Source organism: Tiliqua scincoides, chromosome 1, assembly GCF_035046505.1.
Source record: "Tiliqua scincoides isolate rTilSci1 chromosome 1, rTilSci1.hap2, whole genome shotgun sequence".
In the NCBI taxonomy this organism is placed as follows: domain Eukaryota; kingdom Metazoa; phylum Chordata; class Lepidosauria; order Squamata; family Scincidae; genus Tiliqua; species Tiliqua scincoides.
Window position 1 is genome coordinate 96,129,443 of NC_089821.1, and position 25,892 is coordinate 96,155,334.

Sequence of the window (25,892 nt, forward strand, 5' to 3'; positions counted from 1 at the left end):
GGAAATCTCACTGTGTTTTGTGTTGTAGGCTGGAGGTGTGTTTTGAAGAACTGAGTTCTAAACTGTTGAAATTCACAAAGAGATGACAAATGTGCCATGCCAGGCGATTAATTTGTGCCCAGGCTCGTCATGAAGAAAAGATAGATGAAAGTGCCCTTATAAAACTGCAGGTACGTTTCTCTCATTACAAAGTAACTTAGCAATGAGAGAAACGTACCTGCAGTTTTATAAGGGCAACTGCAGAGTTCCTAGACATCAGGAAATTCAGTGAAAGGTTTCAAAACACCAGGGTGGGATTCCCAGATAGACCTAAGCCTTCATATCTCTTTGCTCTTGAACAGTGTTTCTCAACCAGTGGTATGGGTGCCACCAGTGATACTTAAAGTGGTGTCTGGTGGTACTTGTAGGACCCTCAGACATCTGCTGCCCAGCAGCAAGGCGAGTGACATGACAGGACAAACATCTTTGGAGGCTTGGCTCAGTGGGCAGAGCTCCAAAGCATGCCTTTCGCACACTCTAAAAAGCCCTCCTGTCCACCCTGAACCTCTTACTGGTGTTTGTCACATCACATCTGACCTCTCAAATCAGAAATAACTGACAATGATGTCATCACCAGTTACTTCAGGTGGTACTTCCAAAGGTGGTACTTCCAATACATGGATCATGCAAAGTGGTATGGCAGGGGAAAAATGTTGAGAAATGCTGTTCTTGAACTTAAATACCACAAAAGGCAGAATTGTCCTTATCCCCCCAAGTATAGCTCACCAAGTGGCCCAACATTGTAGCACTGTGCATTTAGCCTTCTTTGCTTCACATCCCTGGTGGCTGCTGAGCAGGGATGGGGAGATCCACAGGGTGAGGATTGCTGCTATGAGGATGCTGGACTGAAATACATGTTGTGGAAGTGGAAGACAGGCAAGAAGGGGGGTGCTGTAGCTCACTGGTAGAGCACATGCTTTGCACACAAGAGGCCCCAGTTTCTATCCCACGTCCAGGGAGGGCAAGAAAAGCTAGTGCCAGCCAGCAAAGAGAGTACTGACCCAGATAGACCAAAGCTCTGACCTAGTGTTCAGGCTTAACTGTTGACATCAAAACAACTTGACCCGAAGAAGTATGTGCAATCAAGATAAGCTTTCAAACAGATTACTAGATAAGTAAATATTTCAACTACAGTATTTTATTTGAATTCTTAAAACAACTTTTTTTAAACACTACATTGCTAATGCTTTGTAAATTGCTTCTATGCAACAATTTGGCACAATCGGCACCCTTGAAGTTGATGGAGGAGGCCAACAATCCAGTATGGTAACAAACGTTTAGCCATTTCATGGAGTGATATATGCACGTTTCCTATTCTGCTTCTCCAGCAACATAAATAGATACCTTTGAAAGCAGATAAAGTCTTCTAAATACTCCATTAGAACATTTGTGGTGGAGTGTGAAGTGGTCAAGAAAGGCTATTTCCACATCGCCGATAGTCTACTGGTGTCAAGAACATGGAACACTTAGCATAATTAGCAGAAAATAAGTGGTGTGATGAGCAGTGACTGCTTCCTCATTTATGGAAGGATTATGATTGGCTAAGGGTTTTAATATTAGCTACTATGTTCCTGCACACCTCCAATTCATTTCAACAGGCTTCACACAGAGAATTGTACCCCACTGTTTTTATTGCTCTGCCAGTACATACATGGCTTATGTCTGGCCTACACACTCAGACTCTACACACTCATGCTACATCCCTAGCATGTATGCACTGCTGAAACAGAGACACCTGCGTTGGCTCGGTCATGTCGTGAGAATGGATGATGGCCGGATCCCAAAGGATCTCCTCTATGGAGAACTCGTGCAAGGAAAGTGCCCTACAGGTAGACCACAGCTGCGATACAAGGACATCTGCAAGAGGGATCTGAAGGCCTTAGGGATGGACCTCAACAAGTGGGAAACCCTGGCCTCTGAGCAGCCCGCTTGGAGGCAGGCTGTGCAGCATGGCCTTTCCCAGTTTGAAGAGACACTTGGCCAACAGTCTGAAGCAAAGAGGCAAAGAAGGAAGGCCCAGAGCCAGGGAGACAGACCAGGGACAGACTGCACTTGCTCCCGGTGTGGAAGGGATTGTCACTCCCGAATCGGCCTTTTCAGCCACACTAGACGCTGTTCCAGAACCACCATTCAGTGCGCAATACCATAGTCTTTCCGGACTGAAGGTTGCCAAGGTTACACACTCAGATGTACAACCTTTCCTGGCCACCTGTAATTTAAGCACCACAAAGATGACATATAAGCACACATAAAAATGAAATGGGAAATAAAATTAAAATCAACACATAACATGGGCAGGGTCAGTAACTCACCTGCTTTGTATGCAGAAGACACAAGATTCAAGCTCTCCTAGATCCCTGAGTCTGGAACCCTAGAAAGCTGCTGCCATTCAGTGCAGGCAATCCTGGGCTGTATGGACCAAGAGCCTGACTCAGTAGATAGCAACTGCCAGGAACCAAGAGAGGCAGCGTCCTTTGTACTGTTGCATGTGCCCAGTTCTGTATTTTTCTGAGCATCAAGGAATTCCAAGGGCGGCCACAGAGAGTACAGGAGACAGATGGCGTTGTGCTGTTCATTTTTTACAAATGTACTCGCTGAGCATGGGGGAGGCAGCAAGCGCCCAGACAGACTGTGCTGGTCTTTGAAGTTGCATTGGTTGCTCCCAAAGTAAACAGCTTCCCCTTGGAGCCCAGTCCAGTTCCCCCCAGCACTCATAAATCAGCTGCAAAATCTCAGGCCTCTGTCTCTTTGCTGGTCTCAGAGCTACTCATAGCTCATTCTCTTCTCCCAACCAAGTGGAGAATGCCTTAGCTCAGAGGCCATATCAATGGTCATTCACAAATCAACTCCTTCCGATCAAAAGTCATTAAACAATTTAATCTTCTTTGGGGGCTACATTTGCTCTAAGTGATCATTAGTAAGCAGGCAGGTTAAAAACAAAAGGCACATCAGGATGGCATTTCCATCACAGTACCTTATAAAGCAGAAATTCTGCAGTACAGATGATGGGACGCTGACACGTGTTGGGATTTAAGTGTTCGACTGCACAGAAGCACACAGCCTGTGCATCACCGGCCAGCCTGTGACATGGCACAGATTGCTTGAGTTCCTTGTGCGTCCCAGATCAATACACAGCTGACCTGGAATCTGTGACCGTGCATACAGAGAGAGTAGGTTATTTTGCCTTGGGGCAGATCTCACGTTGCAGTTTGGCATTGCCAAGCTGACCTTTGAATCATCCATTTGGAGAAGCATTTTGTTCCATGAAAGCAGGGTTGTCTGCCACCACTCCACCAGTGGAGAATGCTGCAGGTTAACTGATAATACATGACTGTTTAGCGGTTTGTTATGTCTCACAAAGACAGTTTAATGAGGCCAAATACCGGTTATTGCATAAATACTGCATGTATCTTTTGCAACTCAGGCTGGCTGGCCAGAGTCCCTGTGTGTATGAGAGACTTCCAAATAGCTTGTGACTAATAACAGTTCAAAATGACTGAACTCCCTGCATACAAGATTTCTCTCTTCCTGGGGCCGGTATTGCTCGCCGAACTACAACACAATTATAGGAAAAGATTCTGATGGTCTGAGTTCTACTTTTTTTTGCCAGTGTCACCTTTGAAAGATGTCTCTGTTGCATGACTTCAATCTTACAATGTGTTCCCTCTCACAGGAGTTGGGCAGAAGCACTATGCTTGAAGAACAAAGAATTAGTGGTTTGCCTGCACTAAAATTCTTGCCTTTCTTTGTGCTTGCCGCTGGACGAAGAGATTTTTTCAATTATATTTCACAGCATAAGCATTCTTTGTTAAGCCCTTTCCTTCCTTTAAATTTATCATTTAAACTGTATCGAGACTGGTGTTGTAGAAGAATAGTTATAACAGGTTATCATATCATAGATATGATAGATATCGTATCATAGATATGATAACTGATCAAATGAAAGAAGACTTTTTAGTGACTAATGGCCCAACCCTATCCTCCCGGACACCTGGAGGAACAGTAGTGCCAAAATGACAGCTGGGAAGCTGCTGGAGGTGGGGAGCAGCAACTGTTACCCTGCACATGCCTGATCTCATCTGATCTCGGAAGCTAAACAGGGTCAGGCCTGGTTAGTACTTGGATGGGAGACCGCTTGGGAATACTGGGTGCTGTAGTCTTATACCATAGTCTTTCGAGACTGAAGGTTGCCAACCATTTTCTCCTTGGGGGGGAAAGGGACTTTTGTCCCCTTCCCCCAAGGAAAGCCCCAGGCCAGCAATGGGGCATCTCATGTCTGTACAGGCTGTTTTGCTGGCACAAACTTGAGAACCTATGTGTCAGGCTTTTCAGCCCAACACGGAGCACAGGACCCAGCAGAGGAGGCCTCCCAACATCCAGCCAGCTGGCCCACAGTTAGCCAATCCCCAGCTGCAGCAATACTGCAGTGGGGTGGAGAGGGGAGAGTAGGTATACAAAGGAAGGAGAGAAAATACAGAGGACAGGATGACAGTACTCTGCAAGGAGGGAAGCCTTGATCTACAGTTGCATTTTGTTAGCTGGAGGTCTGGTCTAGAGGGTTGAGCCTCCATTTGCCTGAAGATAACATCCGAAGGTCGCCAGTTCGAGGCCACCGGCACCGTGCGACCTTGAAGCAGCTGACAAGCTGAGCCAAGCTATTCCATCTGCTTTGAGCGTGGGAGGATGGAGGCCAGAATGTGCGACCAGATCAAGAAAGAAACATCTGAATGTTGTGGTTTCTTCAAAGATAGAAACCTTCTTTCAAATTGCAAAAAATCCCTACAGGGATTTAAATTGTCTGCCTATGTAAATCGCCTTGAATAAAGTCTAAGGAGAAATCTGAGGACCAAGAAAGGCGGTATAGAAATACCTGTATTATTATTATTATTATTATTATTAGCTGTCAGAAAAGACAGCAGCAAGTCCTAAAGGTGAAACCCAGAGGAAATTGCAGCAGCCCTGACCAATGAGATATGATGTGGGAGACCTGTGACTAGTATATTCCATTTTTAAAAATTTAAAAGATTCAGATCAGGTCCACAATATTGGGTTAGGGAGGGTTTAACCCTTTCCCACTATTCTGCCCTTTTTCATGACTGAATTCCTCCCATCAAAGCAACTATTTGCACTGCAAGGTGAATGTTTTATCTGTGGGACAAATGGTAATTAGTAGGATTTCAGTCACAAAATCTTCATGAGAAGAAAGGTTTAAAAAAACCCTACCTCCGCCCTTATTTCTTCTCTTTCTGCAGCTTTTAAATAGAGGGGATCCTATCTACACATCTTCCAAATCACATCTAGTTTGGCCTTAACAATGCTACCAATGGTCCAGTGTCCACAGTCACGGGGTAAGCGACTACCAGACAGGGAAGAACAGAAAAGCCAGACATCATTCTAGCTGCATTCTTCAGAGGAGGCTCGATTATCCCAAGAATGTTTGGCTGCAGTTTGGACTAAAAATGCTGGAATATGCACTTTACCACAAAGCGGATCAATTCCTGTGACATTGTCTTTTGTTATGGCTGTTGATAAGCTTGAAAACAAGGACAGTGCAAAACCTATAGCAACACTGCAAGTGGCATGTGTGGGCAATTACATTTCTGTGTAAGGAATGTATTGATCCAGGGCTAAAAGTGAATTTGAAAAATCAAATAATTATGCCTTTTCCATACCAAGAGTCTTCAGTGCTGCTCAGAAGCTGCTTTTCCACAATCAGCTAGTAGTAGAATTAAAACAGTGGTTCCATGTGGAATTAAATATAGCACTGTAATCTCCAGAAAAATCCTGCAAAACCCAGCCCATGGACAAGAAAGTTTACTCAGAACTAAGCCCCATTTGGTTTAGAAAGTTTTAGGACTGCAGCATTCAATCAGCAAGTCTCCCCTTTGGTGTAGGTTAAAGTGGCCTCTGCTCTTCCTGGCAGGATTCAAACCTGGCTCTTTCATAAGTCATTTCCTGTTTCTTACTGGCAGACTTTAATTAAATCATGTCCCTTTTCCAGTCAGAGTAACAACACCACTCAGAAAAAAGCACCACAACTTGGGTCTTTGAAAAAATGGGATATGCAAAAGGGGAGGAGGGACACATTGGAATGTGATGCTTTTGGCACTGAGGTCATCTGGATTCTCCGAGTGAATGAATGACGTCAATCCTAGGGCACACTGCTGGAGTGGAAGCAACGCTCAAAGCCAGACTATACATTGTAAACAACACATTAGTTTGGTCTGATTTTTTTTTTCTTAAATAGTGGTAGGGGATCAAAATGGGCTGAAAGCATGGCAGGATGTTGAGGAACTTTTAAAAGTGTATATCCTACAAATACAAAACAGCACATCAAAAAAGGTCAAGCAAACACGATCCTTCCCAATATGGTTCCAATCCTGACAGCCAGCTACTTTAATTAGAAGGGGGGGGGGAGCTTCTACTGCTTTCAGTGAAAACTTTTCTTATATTAAATAGGGTCTGTGGGAGACACATGATCTGCCTATACCTCTTTCCTTGGTGCAGGTCCACTCCTTTGAGTTTAACAATGACAAATCCAAGCTTTATGGAGCAGGATCTAGAGTTGGTGCCATGTTGCTGCTATGAGCTTAGGCTGGGAAACTGAATCTTATCTCAACCATGTGGTGGCCTTTGAGCATAGCTGAGTCACTATTCTCTGGCCTTCAGTTCCTCTACGTGTAAAATGGGGATCATAACACAGGTACCTCTCATTTTGCACAGGGGATACATTCTTGAAAATCACTTATTTCAGAAACAGCTACATTAAAAATCAAAAGGAACACACACAAACCCAGCCAAACATGCAGGAGCACCAGGAAATTTTACCACGCTATTTCAACAACTAAGCTGTGTAAATAAGGTTTTGATATTAATTTTCAAAGTGTGCTATTTCAAAAATGTGTAAATCAAACCTGTTTAAAACAAGAGGTACCCATCTGTTGTAAGGGTGACTGAAAAAAAAAATTTAAAGTTCTTTGAACACCTGTAATGCACTGTTTAAATGGTTTTATGCAGCAGTTCCCACACTGTGCATGGTAGTGCCTGAGGGCACTGCTGCGAACCCACAGAGGTACTGATGATGCAGTCATGGCAGACTCTTCTTCCTAGCATTCCCAGGTGCCACAATCTTGCATCTTACATAATCCAAGTTGGCAGTGTCCAAGAGAGCCAACAGAAGAGCACCATGACTGTGGTAAGTTTGGGAACCACTGGTTTTATGTCAAAAAGGCAAGTAGCCCCTGCTCACTGAAGGGTGGCTCTAGGATATTAGAACATGTAAATAATGTAGTTGAAAATCTGATCTTCCACTTATTTCATTTGCTCTGCACCCTTCCAATGAAAGCATGGTAGGTTTCTACACTTTGCTCAGGGCTAAACTTTAGCCGTCACTCAATCTTGGTGCCTGTGAAAGTATGAAAGAAGACACGTATGGCCTGCATGCCAAAGACAATTCTCACACAGTCTGGAATAAGGCCACTGAGCTGAACATTCCTTCATATACCTGAGCCTCTAGCACTTTGCTGCCTGGCCTTGACACTTGCTATAACTTGTATTGCAGGAAGGTTTTCCCATAAATGGAGGAGCTAGATAGCACAACCAATTCAGAACTGTGTATGTGTGCACGCGCAACTTGAGGTTGTCCATCCCTTTATGGCTTAAAAATGGTGATAGTTAGCAACTAAATACCACATAATTAAGGTGAGGTCAGCTTACTCTCAGCATACCTATTCCTTATTGTTTCTAGCACTCCATGATCTCAGGGGTTGATGTTTTGAGGGGATAAGAAACTCTTCTAGGCTAGCTGTCATTCTGTCGCACTGCTCAAATGTCCATCTCCCATTCACCTTCACTATGCCATCTTTCCTCTCTGCTATTCTTGGGTCCTGGTTAGGGGCCCAATCCTATTCAACTTTTCAACGCTGACACAGCTGTGGCAACAGGGTGTGTGCTGCATCCTGCAGTTGCGGGGAGCAGTCACAGAGGCATCCTCAAGGTAAGGGAACATTTGTTCCCTTAGCTCAGGGCTGCATTGCGGCTGCATCAGTGCTGGAAAGTTGGATAGGATTGGGCTCAAGATCTCTGCCTGCGGTTCTTCTTACTTTGCATTTAGATTTCTGTGTGCCATTCTTTCGTTGTGCATTATGCAAAGAACAGATATGCCACAGGTGTATTTCAAGGCCACATATGTCTGTCCCCCTGAATCGGACCTCCCATACTATTTCCATCTTTCATCTCCACGCCCCTGTCTGTTCCTTCCATGGACCGATTGTACTTCGTCACCTGTGCCACTCCATGGGTTGCATTTCTGCCTTCCTTCTCAACCTTTTGTGCACTTCCTTTGTCAATCTAACCATGCTATACACTCCCTAGAATTCACCATCTCCTTTCAGACACTCTGTCTGTGGAAGAGCATGGGAGTTCACTGTGAGAAGCTCATGCATCTAACCAAGAACAAATAAAGCATAAAGATGACATTTTTCCACTGAAAAATTTCTCATTTTCAGTTAGCCTTATTAAATTGTATCTCTTATGTGTAGGGTGGAGGTTATATGTTGTCTCAAAATGCATGGTGATGCAGTGATTTGTATATGGGGAACAATTATAGGTATCTATTGGAGTAAGAGAGTTCAAACCGGTCTTGATTAATGTGACCCCCTTTAAGGACAGTCCAATGCTGAGCAATAGACATACATCCCTCTGCAAGTAACCCACTGTAAATTCTTCTAACTCCGAGGTTTATTGTCTTTAATGAAGATACAGGAGTAAGGAGTTGGAAGCTGGAGTTTGTATGAACAGATGGCTAAAGATAACCTTCCTCACTATGCTTTATTTCTCTCTATCCAGGTATAGGATGCAAATATAGGGAAGACCAAAGCTCAAACAAGGCAGCTCTGGGCTTGCTGTATATTGTTAGCTCAATCAACCAGCCAGACATAGATCCAGTCGATGTGTCTTTCTCATCAGAGTTTCCTGTCTAAAAATAATTGCACTGGTAGAAAAATCGCTACCCTTCACCTTTCATTAGGGGCATCACATGTTTTCCCAGTTGGATCATATCTGTGACGGAAGCTTGATCTTTCCCCCTGAATCTATGCCTGATGAGAAAAAATGCTGGGCAGGAGTGGGGGGGGGGATTGCTTGCATAGTATTTGTTCCACAACTTATGTTGGTTAGCAGTGCACAAGTCCCTAAACAGCCTTCGGACAATCTATGAGCATCCCCTTTTAGTTTTAGCTCCTGGAGGGCACCAGAGTTACTTAACTCTTTCCCACCAGTCCCCTTATCCTTTGCAACTTTGACTGTCAAAAGTGACCAATTACACACTTCACTGGATCTCTCCAGATGCTCATCACAGCTTGCCAGATGACAAACAAGGTGGATTTCAACAGGAAAGAGCTGCCAGGAAACCCAAGCCAGAAGTTTCAAATATATTTTATTAACGCAAATGAAATAAGAAAAAAAAATTGTCACCATCAGAGCACTTTTTTTTTTTTTTGGTTGTGTAAACCAATGCAATTTATAAAGCCACGGGGTCGTGCAGCAATCAAGCCCGTCAGCTTCTTTAGCAGCAGACAAGCGTCAAGAAGTGATAGATACAAAATACAAATTGAACCCCGCTGGAATACAGTTTGAAAAAGGAGAGCGCTACAGTAGAAAGAAGACAACTCGAAAACCGTCAGATCCACATATCAGAAGTGTTGTTTTCATTAGCGATAATAAGATGGAACATTCCCCCCCCCACTCAAGAAAGCACCACAAAGTGACTTATCAAATGTATGATTTACCTGCTCCCTTTCACATTCTAAAGGGAAAGGTCTGAAAGGAGAGCTGGAAGCATTTACAATCAAGGTGTTGTCCCTCCCATTCTTTCCTAGTCTCCATCCCTCACTTTCTTCATTAAACAAAGCAGCAAAGTTGGGACTGTTTGGTCTGCGTGCATTTACATGGCTATTTACAGGACACGCGCACCTCCCAAAAGAGATCAGGCGGCTCCCTGGTTCTCCCCTTTCGAGGACACAGGAGGCAATCCTCTCCCATGCAAGACAACATGGGAAGTCCCCGCACCTCTTCATGAACCCAATGGAAGAAACCAGGGTCGCGTTGCCCCCCAGTAAACAGCAAAACCACTCAGGATACCCACTTAGCACAGGTGTCTTCCTACTGTCTCCCAGAGGTCACTGGAGAGGGTGAGAGGGGCTTCTCCTGGTGGCTCCACTCACCCCAAGATGTCCTACCATGGTTGGAGGAAACCAGGGTTGTGCTGCCCCCAGTAAACAGCAAAAGCACTCAGGATACTGACTTAGCACAGGTGTCTTCCTACTGCCTCCCAGAAGTCAATGGAGGGGGCAAGGGGGTTCCTCCTGGTGGCCCCCCTCACCCCAAGATGTCCTACCATGGTCGGAGGAAGGGGTTCCCATAAAGGCAACAGCGGCCACTTCTTCAAGTCCCGGCAGCGGCTGGAGCGCTTCAGCGGGCGAGGTGGTGGTGGGGTAGTATTTTGGGGGTGGGTCAGTAGGGTCCCACCACCACCGTCTCCACCTCCTTGGACGGCCTGCGGTCCTTGACCAGAAAGTTGATCATGCCCTCGGACTTGATGAGCAGGTTGCAGCCCAGGAAGAAGATGCCGAAGACGACGGTGAGCGAGAGGATGCACATGACGGCGATCTGCACCACGCGCATGATGTAGAGGCTCCTCTCGTCGGGGCCCGTGTCCAGGAAGCCGTCGTCCGTCACCACCGAGCGGGGCGTGAAGGAGCGCAGCGCCCGCTCCAGGGAGGAGTCGCTGCTGTTGGCCAGGAAGAGCCCCGCCAGCTCGGTCTGATTGCCCAGCGACGAGGCGTTCATGGCCCCGGCTGGAGAGAAGCGCAGCAAGGGCTGCCCCGCCGTCCAGCCAGCCTCAAGCAGCGCGCCAGGGGGACTCGCCGCGCGTCCCGGGCTCTGCGCTCGACGGTGCTGCTGCTGCTGCTGCCGCCTGGGTGCCAAGCCGCCTCCTGCTCGGAGCTCTCCAACTTGCGCGCCTCGCCGAGGACGCAGGCGGTGGGCAGAGGCGATCGCTCCGGGGGAAGGGCGCCGCGGACGGGCTCAGGCGCACGCTGCAGCCAGCCAGCCAGCCCAGCAGCAGCAGGGAAGCCTCGAGGGCGCACCGAGAGACGCGCCTCGGCAGCTCCAAGGAGCAGCAGGAACCAGCCGCTGAGCAGCTCCCGGGCTCCGATCAGCTCTTCGGGCGGAGGAAGAGAGCGCCGGGCGCAGCCGAGACTCTTGGGGCAGACCAGAGGCGGCGAGGCGGGGCACGTGCCACGGTCACGCCCTGGGGGTGGGGGCAATGGGCAAGGCTGCCTCGTGGCCTCCGGCGCTCCAGCTCCCAGGCGGAGCTCAGCCTCGCTGCACTCGTGCTCAGGGTGGCCAGATCCCAGGGAGAACGCGGTGCCTCTACCTGTGCAGGAGAGGGAAGGTGCAGCTCCGTGTGGAAGGGTTTAAAAAGCTGTCCTGCTTCTATACGCTGGTGAAAGGTAGAGGCGCGCTGCCCTCCATTGTATTCATTGTGTAGGAGAGAGAATTTCAGCGGGTCCAACTTGCAAGTTCTCTCTCCTACACAATGAATACAGTGGATGCAATACACTTGCCAAAATACCCTACAACTGTTAAAGGTCCAGGATCCCTCAAGTTGAAAGTTTGCCTACCCCTGTTGCTTCTGGTCACCCTGCGCATGCTGCCCTAAGGAACAGGCACACACTTTCATCGCTCTTGGGTGAAAGAGGAGTGAAAGAGTGAACGATCAAAGACTGCAGTCCTATATGCACTTATCTGGGAGTAGATCCCATTGAACTTAGTGGGAATTACTTCTGAGTAGATATGCCCAGGCAAGCTGACCAGAAACAGTGGAGGACAGAGTACCTATAACTTTAACCCAGTGTTTCTCATACATTTAGCACCAGGACCCAATTTTTAGAATGAGAATCTGTCAGAACCCACCAGAAGTGGGTTTGTGCTGAGACTGAAGATTGAAGAGGAGATTGTGCTTTTGCTGGCTGACCAGAAGCAATTGTGAGGAGCTCCAGAAGGATCTCTCCAAACTGGCAGAATGGGCAGCAAAATGGCAGATGCGTTTCAATGTCAGTAAGTGTAAAGTCATGCACATTGGGGCAAAGAATCAAAACTTTACATATAGGCTAATGGGTTCTGAGTTGTCTGTGACAGATCAGGAGAGAGATCTTGGGGTGCTGGTGGACAGCTCGATGGAAGTGTCAACCCAATGTGCGGCGGCAGTTAAGAAGGCCAATTCTATGCTTGGGATCATTAGGAAAGGTGAATAAGGCAGCTAATATTGTAATGCCGTTGTACAAATCGGTGGTAAGGCCACACCTGGAGTATTGTGTCAAGTTCTGGTCACTGCATCTCAAAAAGGATATAGTGGAAATGGAAAAGGTGCAAAAGAGAGCAACCAAAATGATTACTGGGCTGGGGCATCTTTCCTATGAGGAAAGGTTACAACATTTGGGCCTCTTCGGTCTAGAAAAGAGGCACCTGAGGATGGACATGATTGAGACATACAAAATCATGCAGGGGATGGACAGAGTGGATAGAGAGACACTCTTTTCCCTCTCACATTACACCAGAACCAGGGGACATCCACGAAAGTTGAGTATTGGGACAGTTAGGACAGACAGAAGAAAATATATCTTAACCCAGCATGTGATTAGTCTGTGGAACTCCTTGCCACAGGAAGTAGTGATAACATCTTGCCTGGATGCCTTTAAGAGGGGATTAGACAAATTTCTGGAGGAAACGTTCATTGTGGGTTACAAGTCATAGTAGGTATGGGCAAGCTCTTAGTTTTAGAGGCAGGCTGCCTCTGATTGTCAGATGCAGGGGAGGACACCAGGGCGCAGGTTGCGTCTGTTGTCTTGTGTGCTCCCTGGGCATTTGGTGGGCCACTGTGAGATACAGGAAGCTAGACTAGATGGGCCCTTGGCCTGATCCAGCAGGGCTCTTATGTTCTTATGTTAAGTGATGTCATGACCAGAAGTGACATCATCAAGCAGGAATATTTTGAACAATCCTAGGCTGCAATCCTACCCACATTTATGCAGGAGTAAGTCCCATTGACTGTCATAGTTAAAAGAATATACTGGTGCAGCCTATTTATTTGTCTCCAGGAAAATGGGGTGGGGGTACTGAAAGCCACACACACCTTTGCCCTGTGCTGACATCTTGCTCCATTTCCAGGCAGCCTGAAACACTGCCAAAAGGCTCCGGCTCACTCAGGCAGGGAAATAGCCCTGGAGCCCTAGAAAGGGTTCCCCTTGCCAAGGAACAGTCACATTCCTGGATTCCCTGAGCCAGCAAAGAGGCTGAAGAGGGGAAGGGGGGGGGGAAGAAAACCTCTGCAGCCAGAATAAGTGCAGCAAGGTGGAGCTCTCCCTCTCATTCATTCATTCACTCACTCACTCACACACACACACACACACACACACACACACACACACACACACACACACACACACACACACACACACATGGGAAGGTGTGGTAGCAACAGAGGGGATTGCTTTAAAAAAAACCAGGGAGTGTTTGCCAAATTCCCCCCCCACCATGGTGCAGGCAATCACTGACACAAGCAACCCCTCCCCCCACTGAGATGGTGCAGGCAATCACCTGCAGCAAGCCTTCCTAGCAAACAAAGCATGCGATTTAGCCTACAATCCTCTCCACACTTTCCTGGGAGTAAGCCCCATTGACTACAATGGGGTTTACTTCTGAGTAGAAAAGCATAGGGCTGGACTCTTAAAAGCTCAGCTGGACAGCTGGCAATGGGAGGGCTGGGTACGGAGGGGAGGGGATTGATAACAGCTGCCTTAGTTTCCTTCCATCCAGAAGTGTCAGGCTGCAGTGTATTTGCGTAACTCTATTAGCACAACACGTTTTTGTTAATCACACCAGTCACAGAACTAAAGCGGATGAATAGGCTGCACCTGTACATAGTAGCTTGTTAAAAGTACAGGTCTGTAACATTTGCCCAAATGCAGTCACATACCATGGTAGCATCAAGTCTAACAGATTAAAAATTAAATATTGAAATGAATGGGAACCCACCTGAAATTGGCTCGTGACCCACCTAGTGCATCCCAACCCACAGTTTGAGAAACACTGCTTTAACTAGTGTATAAAAGAGGGGATTTTGGCATAGATTTTTTTGGTGAAGCTTTTCAAACCCTTCCATGAAGAGCAGCACCTGCCAAAATTTCTTCTTTTATAGGAAAGGTTAAATTTATAGGACAGTGATTTTCAACTATTTTCATTTCTTGGCACACTGACAAGATTCTAAAATTGTCAAGGAACACCATCAGTTATTGACAATTGACAAGGCACACTGCAGCATGGCTAGCAGAGGGCTCATATCCCCCAGTGGCCCCATTAATAAATGACCCTTTCCCAAAATCCCACAGTACACCTGCTGACTATTTGCAGCACATCAGTGTGCCATGGCACAGTGGTTGAAAACAGCTGGTATAGGTACTCTGCCCTCCACAGTATCTGGTCACCCTGTGCATAGGATTGGGCTGTAAGTAAAATATCAGTCACTACCTAAGAGTAGTGAAAGAGTGAACAATCCCATAGAAGTGACCTTGAGACATGCCCAAGTTCCTATCTGCTTGTAGTACTCCTGCATAACTATTCCAGTATGTGTTCTGTACACTAGATGGATTGGAGTGTATAACTCCCATGAATAATTGTCTTGCATGCACGCGCACGCACACACCTTAGGCAGCCTTCATAACCAGATTCACTGGAGAGTAAGCCCCCTTGACTCTAATGGGGCTTGTTTCTGAGTATATATGCATAGGATTGGGCTCTCAGTCTGGCAGGTTTGCTTTCTTTCATCTGGCTTCTGTGATCCCCCAGGTAACAAGATTGTACTTTCTAATATCCACCTGTTTGTCCCCCTCTGCCCCCCAGAGTGGGTCCTCTTCCAGGTGTGGTTTCCAGACTCACAGTTTTATGGAGAACGTTTACAGTCTCAATAGATAATTTTGCAATCATTTTTAAAAGAAAAAAAATTAGTTCTTATAATTATCTGAAAGGTTAAACATGAATTCCATAATTATACAGATCAAACTAGGTTATCTTTGAATATACAGTGGTGTCAATTATTTCAGGAGGTGTGCTGTTTCCATTACAACATGTAGAACATATACTGTACTGTAAATAGTAGAAAGTCTGACACTACTAAACCTTTTTGATTGATTAGCAAGCACATTAGAAGGAAACATTATCTGGGGGAAGAGCAGCATTTTCCTTTGTTGAAAGTATTGTTAGAATCCTGGAAAAATTGTAAAATATTGATTTTTTTTTGTTTGCTTTTAATCCTGCATCATCTATGCAACAAAACAACAGCTGTTTCCATTTTCTAAGACTGCAGTTCTAGACAAACTTACCTGGGAGTAAGTCTCACTGAATACCCATAGGACTTGCTTCTAAGTAAACGTACATAGGACTGTGCTGTTAGCATTATTTTTATAGCCCAATCCTAACCAACTTTCTACTGCTGATGCAACCACAATACAGCCCCAAGGTAAGCAGTGTTCTCTTACTTTGAGAAGGCTCCATTGACTGCTCCCCCACCTCAGAATGCAGTGTGTGCCCTACACAGCTACTTTAGCATTGGGCTGTTAAGTATTTAGCTAACATTCAGCATGTTCCATTTGCTGAATTCTAATCTTTGTGCTGTTTTTGTAATGGGATTGACTGCAAGGGTTAAAAGACTCTAGCAAATAAATAGGAACAGTGAAAGAATAAAAGTGATCCGTATGCACAATGGTGCTGGTTGGAGAGCACCCCACATCCAGCACCCAAGACCATACTAAATCAGCTCTGCCCCAAACCTCAAAGCATGTTGTCAGTATTATCAGCTCTGATTGTGCTGATCATCTTTTGAGATGGATGATTTTAAGGGCCTCCGTTCTCTCCCTTTGACCCTCAGCAGCAGAGATGGAAACCTGAGTCAGGTGAATTGAGTTGCAAAAACAAGTGTTTTTTGCTAACTCATGTACACTCGAGTCAGGTGTGTCGATGGCGCTAGCACTGACACAGGCCTGAGGCCACTAACTTGGAAATGAGCCCCTGTGCATGCAGTCTTGAGTTTCTCTGTGTCTGGATATGCTTACTTTATTTGTGGCGTAAAAGTCCTAATGGGGGCCATCATTCAGACAGTGTGAGCAGCAGGGAAGTTTCAGCCAGGAGGCAGGGAAAGGTTAATGTTTTGGTTTTGTATCATGCAAGAGGGCGGAGGGAAGCAGGAGCAAGCTCTCTTGTCCATCTCTGAAGGAACCAATGATGATTTGACAAAGGTTTTCTCCCTGGACAAGCATGGGGAGAAGTCAGTGGAGGAGAGTCAGTTTGTAGCCATTCAAGAGAAACTCATGGCATGGTTCTGGTGGGCTCATTGAATGACTGGCCACAGTGGGACTTCTCCTGAGTAGAGCTGCAAAGTAATAGGTTGTACTGGTAAGCCTCTTAGCTGCTGCACATGACCCTCCTCCTACTTGCGGCTTCTGTCCTTACTCTCAGGCAATTCGTCCCACCCCCTACCGCCTCATTTACAGATGGGATGGGGACAGCAGGGGAGTGTTAAATGAGATCTCTGGCACACACACATAAATGCACAGGAGATCTGTTTTTTTTTTTTCCCCATGGAGCTGTACCTGATGTGTGTATCAAAAAGACCTGGGACTTGAATCAAATAGTCCTGAAAACACTCTGGATGAGTCCCCATGGCTGTCCATTAAGACTCATGCACAAGTTGAGTCAAAGGGGGTGGGAACTCAGGACTTGACGCAGGTCTAGCTGTGGTGGATTTGCACATCCTTGCTCAGCAGGTGATCAGCACTATCAAAATCAACAGACCAGACCATCTGTTCAGTTACTGTGCATTTGGAGAGCCAATGACAGCGAAGCCCTATTAAGGATTGGTGCCTTAGGGATATCTTATTTCTTACTTGTTTTTAATTGGGAACTGGGTACAAAACTACTAGCTTGGGTGAGGGGGTTTGTAGAGGGTGGGAAGAACTCCACCAGCATGCTTTAACTAAATTAAACATTGACTATTTGCTAGTTGCAAATTCAGGTGCCAGATGGTCCCATGTGTTTGAAACAACACCTGTCTCCCTTTGCTCTACTCATCTGCATCCAGGCAACTCTCGAGTGCAATGTGCCAAGTTTCCAAACACGAAACATGACAAATGAAAGGTTGGCAATTCGATTAAATACAGACAGGATGGGAGGAGTAATCAGTTTCTGAAGCCTTTTTACGGCCATGTTCCTCTAAATAGTTTGCAAATATAGAAGTGAAAGAAAATATTCCATGAGACGATAGGGACATGATTGGCTTCTCTTTCAACTGAAAACAAAGACCCACATCATTTGTTGGAAAATGTTCTTGTTCAGAATCCAGTGGCATATCCAATGATGGGCATGCCAAACCAGCTGTTAGGCCTGCTGTCATGCTTTAAAAAAAAAAAAAAAAAAAGAAATCTTGCCAAGTGTATCACAAAGATTATGATTCAGCATCTGGATCTCGTTAATGGTTAACTATGATCCAAAAATAGTGCTAAATCTAAGCGTGATTGAATAATATGAATACTGAAACAGCCATTGCTGTGGTTGGAAGCTGTTGTACAAAGAATGCAATATAAAAGACAACAAGTTTCATGACTGGTTAAGGGAAATGAGGTCTATGGTTTGACTGGGCTGTTTGAAATTCTCTGTCTGTATGTTTGTTTCTTGGTATGTGATACAACATCTCGCTTCAGTATTGCAATTTTGAAATGGAATTTGGCCTGCATGTTCAGGACACGATTCTCTGTTTCAAGTTAGAATATTGAAGTTTGAATGAAAGCTGGAAGTACACCCACCCAAGATGCAATTTTGCAGTTTATGTTTGAATCCCAACTCAACCCCAGCTCGGTTTGACAGTGCAGTATAATGGGCAGTTATTTTCAACCAGTGTACCACAGCACATTGGTGTGTTGTGAGTGGTCTACAGGTGTGCCTGTAGGGTACAGGAAAGGGTCATTTATTAGCAGGCCTGTTGGGGGATGTGAACCCCCCAATGGTAGTGTGGCATGTCTTGTCAATTGTCAAAAAACTAATGGTGTGCCTTGACAATTTTAGTGCCTTGTCAGTGTGCTAAGAGTTGAAAAAGGTTGAAAATTATTGGATTAGTAGACTTGAACCAGTAAGACCTGGGTTTACATCCTTGCTCAGCCATTAAGCTTACAGAGTAACCTTGGGCCTGTCATTATCCCTCAAACTAACCTGCCACGCATTGTTGTGAGGATGAAAGGGAAAGGTGGAGCCATGGAAACCACCCTTAGAGTAATTTGGAGCAAGGGTAGGAAATAAATGTGGAAAATACACAGCTTCCACACTAATTTTCAAGGTAGTCAGGAAAGATGTATAACATCCTGCAATGCAATATTTCCCTGGAGTCCAGAGAAACCATGACGAAGCTCAGTATTTATTTCATGACACCATTCTTGGTATGATGTTTGCACACCAACCCTGCCTTCTCTGATTGATGTTCACCAGCCACTGGCAGCCTGAGAGTTCCAATTGACAGAGTGGGCCGGAAAGATGACTGGCTGGCTGTGGGAAAAGACCATTGGGAGTGCAGAAAGACAGCATGGAAGGAGGCTGGAGCCTGCCCAAGAGCAGGAGATCTAAGCAGGGTCCTTGATCAAAGTCCTCAAGGGAAAGCTCTCAGTCCAAGCTACTGCTAAGATCAAGGAAGGCAAAAGAAACTGAGGAAAGTCAGCCAGCAGGAAAAGGGGATTTCCCCCTCCAGTATGATGATGCTTTTACCTACGGTAAGATTCAACATGAAGAAGGAATTGGACATTTGGAGGAAAAACTAAAAAGCTCTAATAACCTGTCTATTGTTTATTCCCCCATCACAACTCAATTGATTGCATTTTATTTTTAAATTGCTCTGTCTTCTAATTCTTAAAAATTTAAAGAATGCCTTCTCCACCTGATGAAGGGAGTGTCTTTTCCTTGCTCTCCAGCTTCCCCTGTGAGGAAAAGTTTTACTTCCAATCTCTCTTACAATTTTCTGTCCTCCTTCATCAGCAGGCTGAAGATTAAGGAGTGAAATTCACTTTGTTGAGTATGCTTTTAGTGTTCTGTGCTCTCTAAGATACTTTTCAGTGCAATCCCGTGCACGGCTACTCAGATCTAAGCCTCTTGAGTCTGGTGGAACTTACTCCCATGTAATTATGCATAGGATTGCAGCCTTCATTGCTTAGCAGTATTTAGGACCAATAACCCAGGAGTCCTAAGCACAATAGCATTTGATTGAAAAGGCACTCCTGAAAAAGCAAGCTAACCTGATGCCACTGCTGGATGGACTGCAAACCTGCTCCTGGTACAGTTTTACATTTCCCTACCATGAACCAAAAATAACAGAGGCCTACAAAATTGAGGTCAGAAAAGTTTTTCCCAAACTTTATGGTGGTTTGATATGAATTTGGGGTGCCGATTCCAAAAATGGCATCCATTTTGCCCTATCACGTCTAGTTTTGGAGACACGGCACAGCCTCTTTAGTGAATGGTTCAAGCAGCTTCCTCATGAGGAAGCTATGGTGTAGGCTTCCTCATGAGGAAGCTGCTTGAACCATTCACTAAAGAGGCTGTGCCGTGTCTCCAAAACTAGACGTGATAGGGCAAAATGGATGCCATTTTTGGAATCAGCATCCCAAATATACCCAGGAATTGGTGTAACATTTAAGGAAACAAAATGTATGTTGGCCTGTATAATTAAACCTTAGGATGAGACTTTGAAATTGATCCATTTTTATGATGTGCAATTCTTACCTACCTAAAAGAAAGAGGAGAAATGAAGGAGACTTGAGACCATCTCACAAGGGCTTATTCATTTTATCATGTTTGTAATATGTCACAGATGAACAGAAATGGGATCCTAATATCTTTTTGAGGACTAACTAAAAATCACAAAGCTAATGAAGAAACATTTGAGTTTCATAGAACTTTTCCTCCAGCATGGTATTTCAAAGGAGACAGAGTGGGTGGAAGATATTTTGGTGAGAACAGGGTGACCAGATACAATGAAGGATCAAGTGCCTATACCTTTAACCATTGTACAGAGGAGAGAATTTTGGCAGGTGCACCTTTTTAAACCCTTCCATATTGAACTGCAACTGCCAAAGTTCCCTCTTCTGTACAATGGTTAAAGGCATAGGCACTCTGTCCTCCACTGTATCTGGTCACCCTGGGTGAGAAGACAGTAAAAGAACCCCCCCCCCCAACCATCTATATTAACTGTATTAATGTCACTATTCCAGGAGGCTCCTTGCACAGTAATTAGGTTAATGAGTGTCCTTCAAAAGATCTCAGGATGCACAAAGAATATGAGGACATAAACAGCAGCACCCATTCTCTGCTGCAAAATATCAAATACTTCAGTTATTCAAAACTGTCTCTAATGGACAGATCTGACTTTGCACCACCTCATGATGGACTTTACTTTGGGAGGGAACCATAACTAGACACATCATCGCCTGCATTTCTCTACTACATTCAATTTTAAAAATATTATTACAATTAATATTCTGATTGTTAACTTCATTTTCCATGGGCTTCTTCCAGAAACAGAGAGTGGTGTTCTTGCCTCACATCAACCTTGTGAGGTAGGCTGCACTAAAAGAGAGTGACTTGAGCAAGACTGCTCAGGAGGTTTAGAACTGAGCAGGGATCAGAATCTAGATTTTATATTCCCAAACCCAACTTTGTACCAGCTGGCTTTCCCTTCTAATTTCAAACTTGTATTGATGGCATTATCCAATGATCCACCATAGGTTAACAGCGGTTTCTCAGAAGCTTTCATGGGTGCATTTAGTGCATTGACCAGTGTTTGAGTTGTTTGGCTTTCAGAAAGAGATTCATGCTTGAAGTATATTTCTTTTGCTATTTTGGGCAAATTCTTTTTGGTAACATGCCAAGGGAGGAGGAAGAATCACCAAGGAATCACCAGAAGCATGCGCTACTGAGTGCCAAGTGCCTGGAAACTGAAATGCACTTGCAAAAAATTCTGAGCATCACTTGCGAAAATTCCCTACCCTTAAACCATCTTTCCATCTCTCTTCTCACATAGAGGCAAATGTGTCTGTGCGAACAGCTCTTAACTGAAGGCAACACATTGTATCATTATCAGAGCTTTCAGTTCAAGCTTGGCATTTTCATGCACATCCACAATTCTATTAATAGGCAGGTTGCTTTTGGGTTCACCTACTTTCCATAATGCATTGTAGAATAAAATATGTGTGATTGTTTTGAAGTGAAAAATATCAAAAGCCTTGCCTCAGCGTTTTTTGTGAGTGTTAAGGTGGAGGGGGGGGGAAACAAGAGTACAATCCATGTTTTGTGAAATCAGGTGGAGTTTTGCCTTTGATACCAACAGACAGAATGAATGGCAGTGCCCAAGAGATTAAGGGCCCAATCCTATGCAGTGCACACCAGCACACCACTGGTGTGCACTGCCGCAAATGTGCCATAAGGCACATTTGTGGCCCTCAGTGCCAGAGGAGCGCTGGTACTAGTTCGGCACTGCCCAGTGATGGACTAGTGCCTGTGGAGCATTGATGCTCCGCTGCTCAGCAGTCATGCGGACCGCCAAGCAGCAGAGAGAGAGCTGGGGAGGAGAAGTTCCAGGGTGGGCAGAGGTGGAGGGAGGGCAGGGAGGAGGTGTACCAGGGGGAGGGAGAGAGATGGGACTGTTGGAGCTTTGCTCCACTGGGTCCTGAGCCTCTGTGTTGGGCCAGTGGCCCAATATGGAGGCTCTTAAGGGTCGCTGTAGAATCAAGTAGCCCCATTATGGGGCTACTCACTTTACCCAGGGGAAGGGGACAAAAGTTCCCTTCTCCCGAACAGCCGCCAGCCCTGTTCATTGAGTGTGTAGGATGCAGCGGCAGCCATTTTCAGCGCTGCTGCAGCCCTGGGCACTGGGCAGCTCAGGATTGGGCTGCCTGAGACCAATCCTATGCCTTTCTACTCAGAAACAAGCCCCATTAGAGTCAATGGGCTTACTCCTTGGTAAGTGTGGATAGGATTGCAGCCTAACAACAGCCCAATCCTATCCACACTTCTCTGGGAGTAAGCCCCATTGACTCTGATGGGACTTACTTCTGAGTAGACATGCATAGGATTGGGCTGTAAAGCAGTTGTCCATAAACCATTTTCCTTGAAAAATATCATTTCACTCAGACTACACAGTTAAAAATACAAATGACAATCTACCAAGTGATTGTGTTGCCCGAGTAGGCATGTAACCACTTCCGCTAGTGGTTTATAGTGTCCTGCCAAATGGGGAGGAGGATTTTATGAGACATCTGTCTGCACCCAATTTGGGGAAGCAGATGGGTGGTAAATATTCTCATCACCTGGCAGGAGGTTAGAACAACTATTTCACAGAATGGTCCCACAGGTAAATGGTTATTTCTAAGGAGGATGAGTAGATCTCCCCAGGCCCCAGAAAGATGGATGAGAGTTTGAATGGAAACATTAACATGGTTATTTCCCACAGAACAAACTTGAGCCAGGCAATCCATATAGAGACCAATCTTTCTGCTGTTATTGGAAATGAGAAAGCAAGCAAGCTAGGTGGGGCTCTGCAATGCCTGAAGTTTGGGAGATGCTGACTCTGTCCCCAGTGGCACCGCAGTACATCTGAGCTTAAACTTGTGCAACTCTGAGGCCCTTTTCCATTGTCTTTGTTCACATGGGGAACTGCAGTGTCCCTTCAACATCACAGAAGATATAACTGTTTTGGGATGGTAGTATTATATGGCGTCCCATCCACACTAGTGGACAGTGCAAAGTAGGACATTGATGTGACACCATTGAATGATCTTCCTCCTTTTGCCACACCTCTCTGAACAAACAAACAAATATGGAAGTGTAGCCCTAACAACAATCCACAAATCTGATCATTGTGCTGCTGTACTGCTATTCTCAAAACTACTGCATTTTCTGAGTTATTGTGATCACTTAAGTGCAGGAAAAACACAGGTGGACCAAGACAGGTGGATGACAGATAAAGAGCAGGTGAGCAAAGTCTGGTAATGCAGGCTAAATATCCCATCTGGAAGTGCTCTGATTGGATGAAGCAGTCTGTGGCCAGCTGTAGAATGAAGAGGCTATAAACAGAACCATGAGAATTCAGAACACAAAAACAAATTTCTGCAGCAAGACAATTCAAAGTGTGCCCCGAGGACAGCTGGATTCTGTGATTTTCATGTGCTGTGCAAGTGTAAAAGAACTTTGGAATTCTCTCTCCTGGGTGCCCATTTGTCTTCCTCCTTGCAGCTGTTCCTGTACAGGACAAAGGCAGGGTCATTTAAAAGACATTTTGAATTATGATACTCTGTTGCTCCTTGCTTAAAATGATTTTGCTGCTTTTTTGGTGGGCTTCTCATGGTAGTGATTTGTTGTAAATTTTATGATGTATTTGTTGATTGCAATGCAGGGAGTGGAATGACATTCAGTTCCCTCATTAGTGTCAATCCTACTCAGTCTCTTCATCTTGGCTTCTGAAATATCATTCTGCATTGCTGTCATAAACAGGTGGCATCAAGGATTGGCCAGGTTAGGCACTGGTCTTACAGCTTTTAAACATGCCCTAAGACATGCTGGTTAGGCACTGGTCCTACAGCTTTTAAACATGCCCTAACACATGCTCATGGGGGAAATGTATTTCATGTATTTCATGTGCTGAGATCTTGTGTCATGGCCAGTGGCACAGCTCAGTGGTTTGGTGGGGAATGAAGAGGAAGGGGACGCGTGTGGCCTCTGGGACCCCAAGTGCCTCTGGGAACTAAGTGCCAGGTAAACCGAGAGTTTAGCATCTGGGCGAGTTCAGCAGCAGGGCGAGGAGGCCAGGGCCCCAGACACTGCCCTTCCTCTTCCCTTGAGAAGAGGGCTGCTATCCAGTGTAGGGTTTTTAAAAGTACCCCTAAATAAAACAACAACAACAACAAAGCTATGCAGTCAGTCAGACAGCCAGCAGCAGGGTGGGGGCTATCCAGTGTTCTGCATAGAGTGCCACATGTATGATTATATGCCTCTGGGGCATAAGTCATGGGTGTGTCCTCGGTGCAAGGAGCTCCAGGGTCTCAGGGAACGCGTCCACACCCTTGAAGCCTTGGTGGCCGACCTGGAGAAGCGCAGGCAGGCAGAGGAGGACTGTGGGGAGACATCTGGGGACGATCAGGCTTCGTCCCAACCTCAGACATGCAGCTCCTCGGCTGCCCGGGTGGGAAGTCTCGGGACTGGAGGACGTCATCCTGGAGAGGAGGGAAACAATCCCCTAGGGAGACCCCTTCTCCAGGGGATGGGCCCGTATCCGAATGCATGCAGGATACTCCTTGGCAGGAGGGGGGTCGGGGGCTTCTTGTAGTGGGGGATTCGATTATTAGAAACATAGAAAGGGGGGTTTGCGACGGATGTGAGGACCGCATGGTGACTTGCCTGCCTGGTGCGAAGGTTGCAGACATCACTTCTCGTCTAGACAGGCTGGTAGGCAGTGCTGGGGAGGAGGTAGCGGTTGTGGTGCATGTTGGCACCAACAACGTGGGCAAGTGTAGCTGGGAGGTCCTGGAGGCCAAATTTAGGCTTTTAGGCAGGAAGCTGAAAGCCAGGACCTCAAAGGTAGCGTTCTCTGAAGTGCTACCTGTTCCACGCACAGGGCCAGCTAGGCAGGCGGAGATCAGGGGTCTCAATGCGTGGATGAGACGGTGGTGTAGGGAGGAGGGGTTTAGATTCGTTAGGCACTGGGGAACGTTTTGGGACAAGCGGGGCCTGTACAAGAGGGACGGGCTCCACTTGAACCAGAATGGAACCAGACTGCTGGCGCATAACATTAAAAAGGTGGCAGAGCAGCTTTTAAACTGATCCCTGGGGGAAGGCCGACAGGAGCTGAGGGGCATCCGGTTCGGGATGGGGAGGTTAGAGAACAACAAGACAAAGGCAGAGTAGGAGAAGAAACTGGGAAAGGTAGCATGATGGAATGTGATAGAAGGTTTGGCACAATGAGAGGATGCGGGTACAAAGGAGCGAATAAGCAGCCCATCCTGGGGCAGTCTGTGTACAAATGCTTTTATGCGAATGCCCGAAGTCTACGAGCAAAGGTGGGAGAACTGGAATGTCTGGTGACAAGGGAAAACATTGACATAGTGGGCATAACGGAAACCTGGTGGAATGCGGAGAATCAGTGGGATACCGCAATCCTGGGCTATAAACTCTACAGGAGGGACAGGCAGGGGCATGTTGGAGGTGGGGTGGCCCTTTATGTTAAGGAAGGGATAGAATCCAGCAAAGTAGAGATTGAAGGTGGGTCCGACTCCACCGTAGAATCTCTGTGGGTTAAATTACCAGGCTTGTGCAGCGATGTAATACTGGGGGCGTGCTATTGTCCTCCAGACCAGAAATCGGATGGGGACCTTGAAATGAGGAAACAGATCAGGGAGGTGACAAGGAGGGACAGGGTTGTAATTATGGGGGACTTCAATTATCCTCATATTGGCTGGGTCAATTTGTGTTCTGGTCACGATAAGGAAACCGGATTTCTTGACGTGCTAAATGACTGTGGCTTAGAGCAGCTAGTCACGGAGCCCACCAGAGGGCAGGTGACTCTGGATTTAATATTGTGCAGTACGCAGGACGTGGTTAGAGATGTAAACGTTACTGAGCCATTGGGGAACAGTGATCATGCTGCGATCCGTTTTGACATGCACGTTGGGGGAAGAATACCAGGCAAATCTCTAACAAAAACCCTTGAC

The 25,892-nt window shown here is 46.0% G+C and overlaps 1 protein-coding gene and 1 pseudogene across 1 annotated transcript; one reads left to right on the forward strand and one right to left on the reverse strand.

The window, feature by feature from the left end:
• Positions 1-4,079: 4,079 nt before the first annotated feature.
• Positions 4,080-4,199, forward strand: LOC136637061 (5S ribosomal RNA; annotated as a pseudogene).
• A 6,352-nt stretch (positions 4,200-10,551) lies between these two features.
• RPRM (reprimo, TP53 dependent G2 arrest mediator homolog) lies at positions 10,552-10,887 on the reverse strand. The gene has a single exon (XM_066611879.1). The coding sequence runs from the start codon at positions 10,885-10,887 to the stop codon at positions 10,552-10,554; it is 336 nt and encodes a 111-aa protein (XP_066467976.1).
• Between the last annotated feature and the right edge of the window lie 15,005 nt (positions 10,888-25,892).

Bases quoted from the DNA above. Each gene is read 5' to 3' on its own strand.
- RPRM (XM_066611879.1), bottom strand. From the start codon at position 10,887: ATGAACGCCTCGTCGCTGGGCAATCAGACCGAGCTGGCGGGGCTCTTC.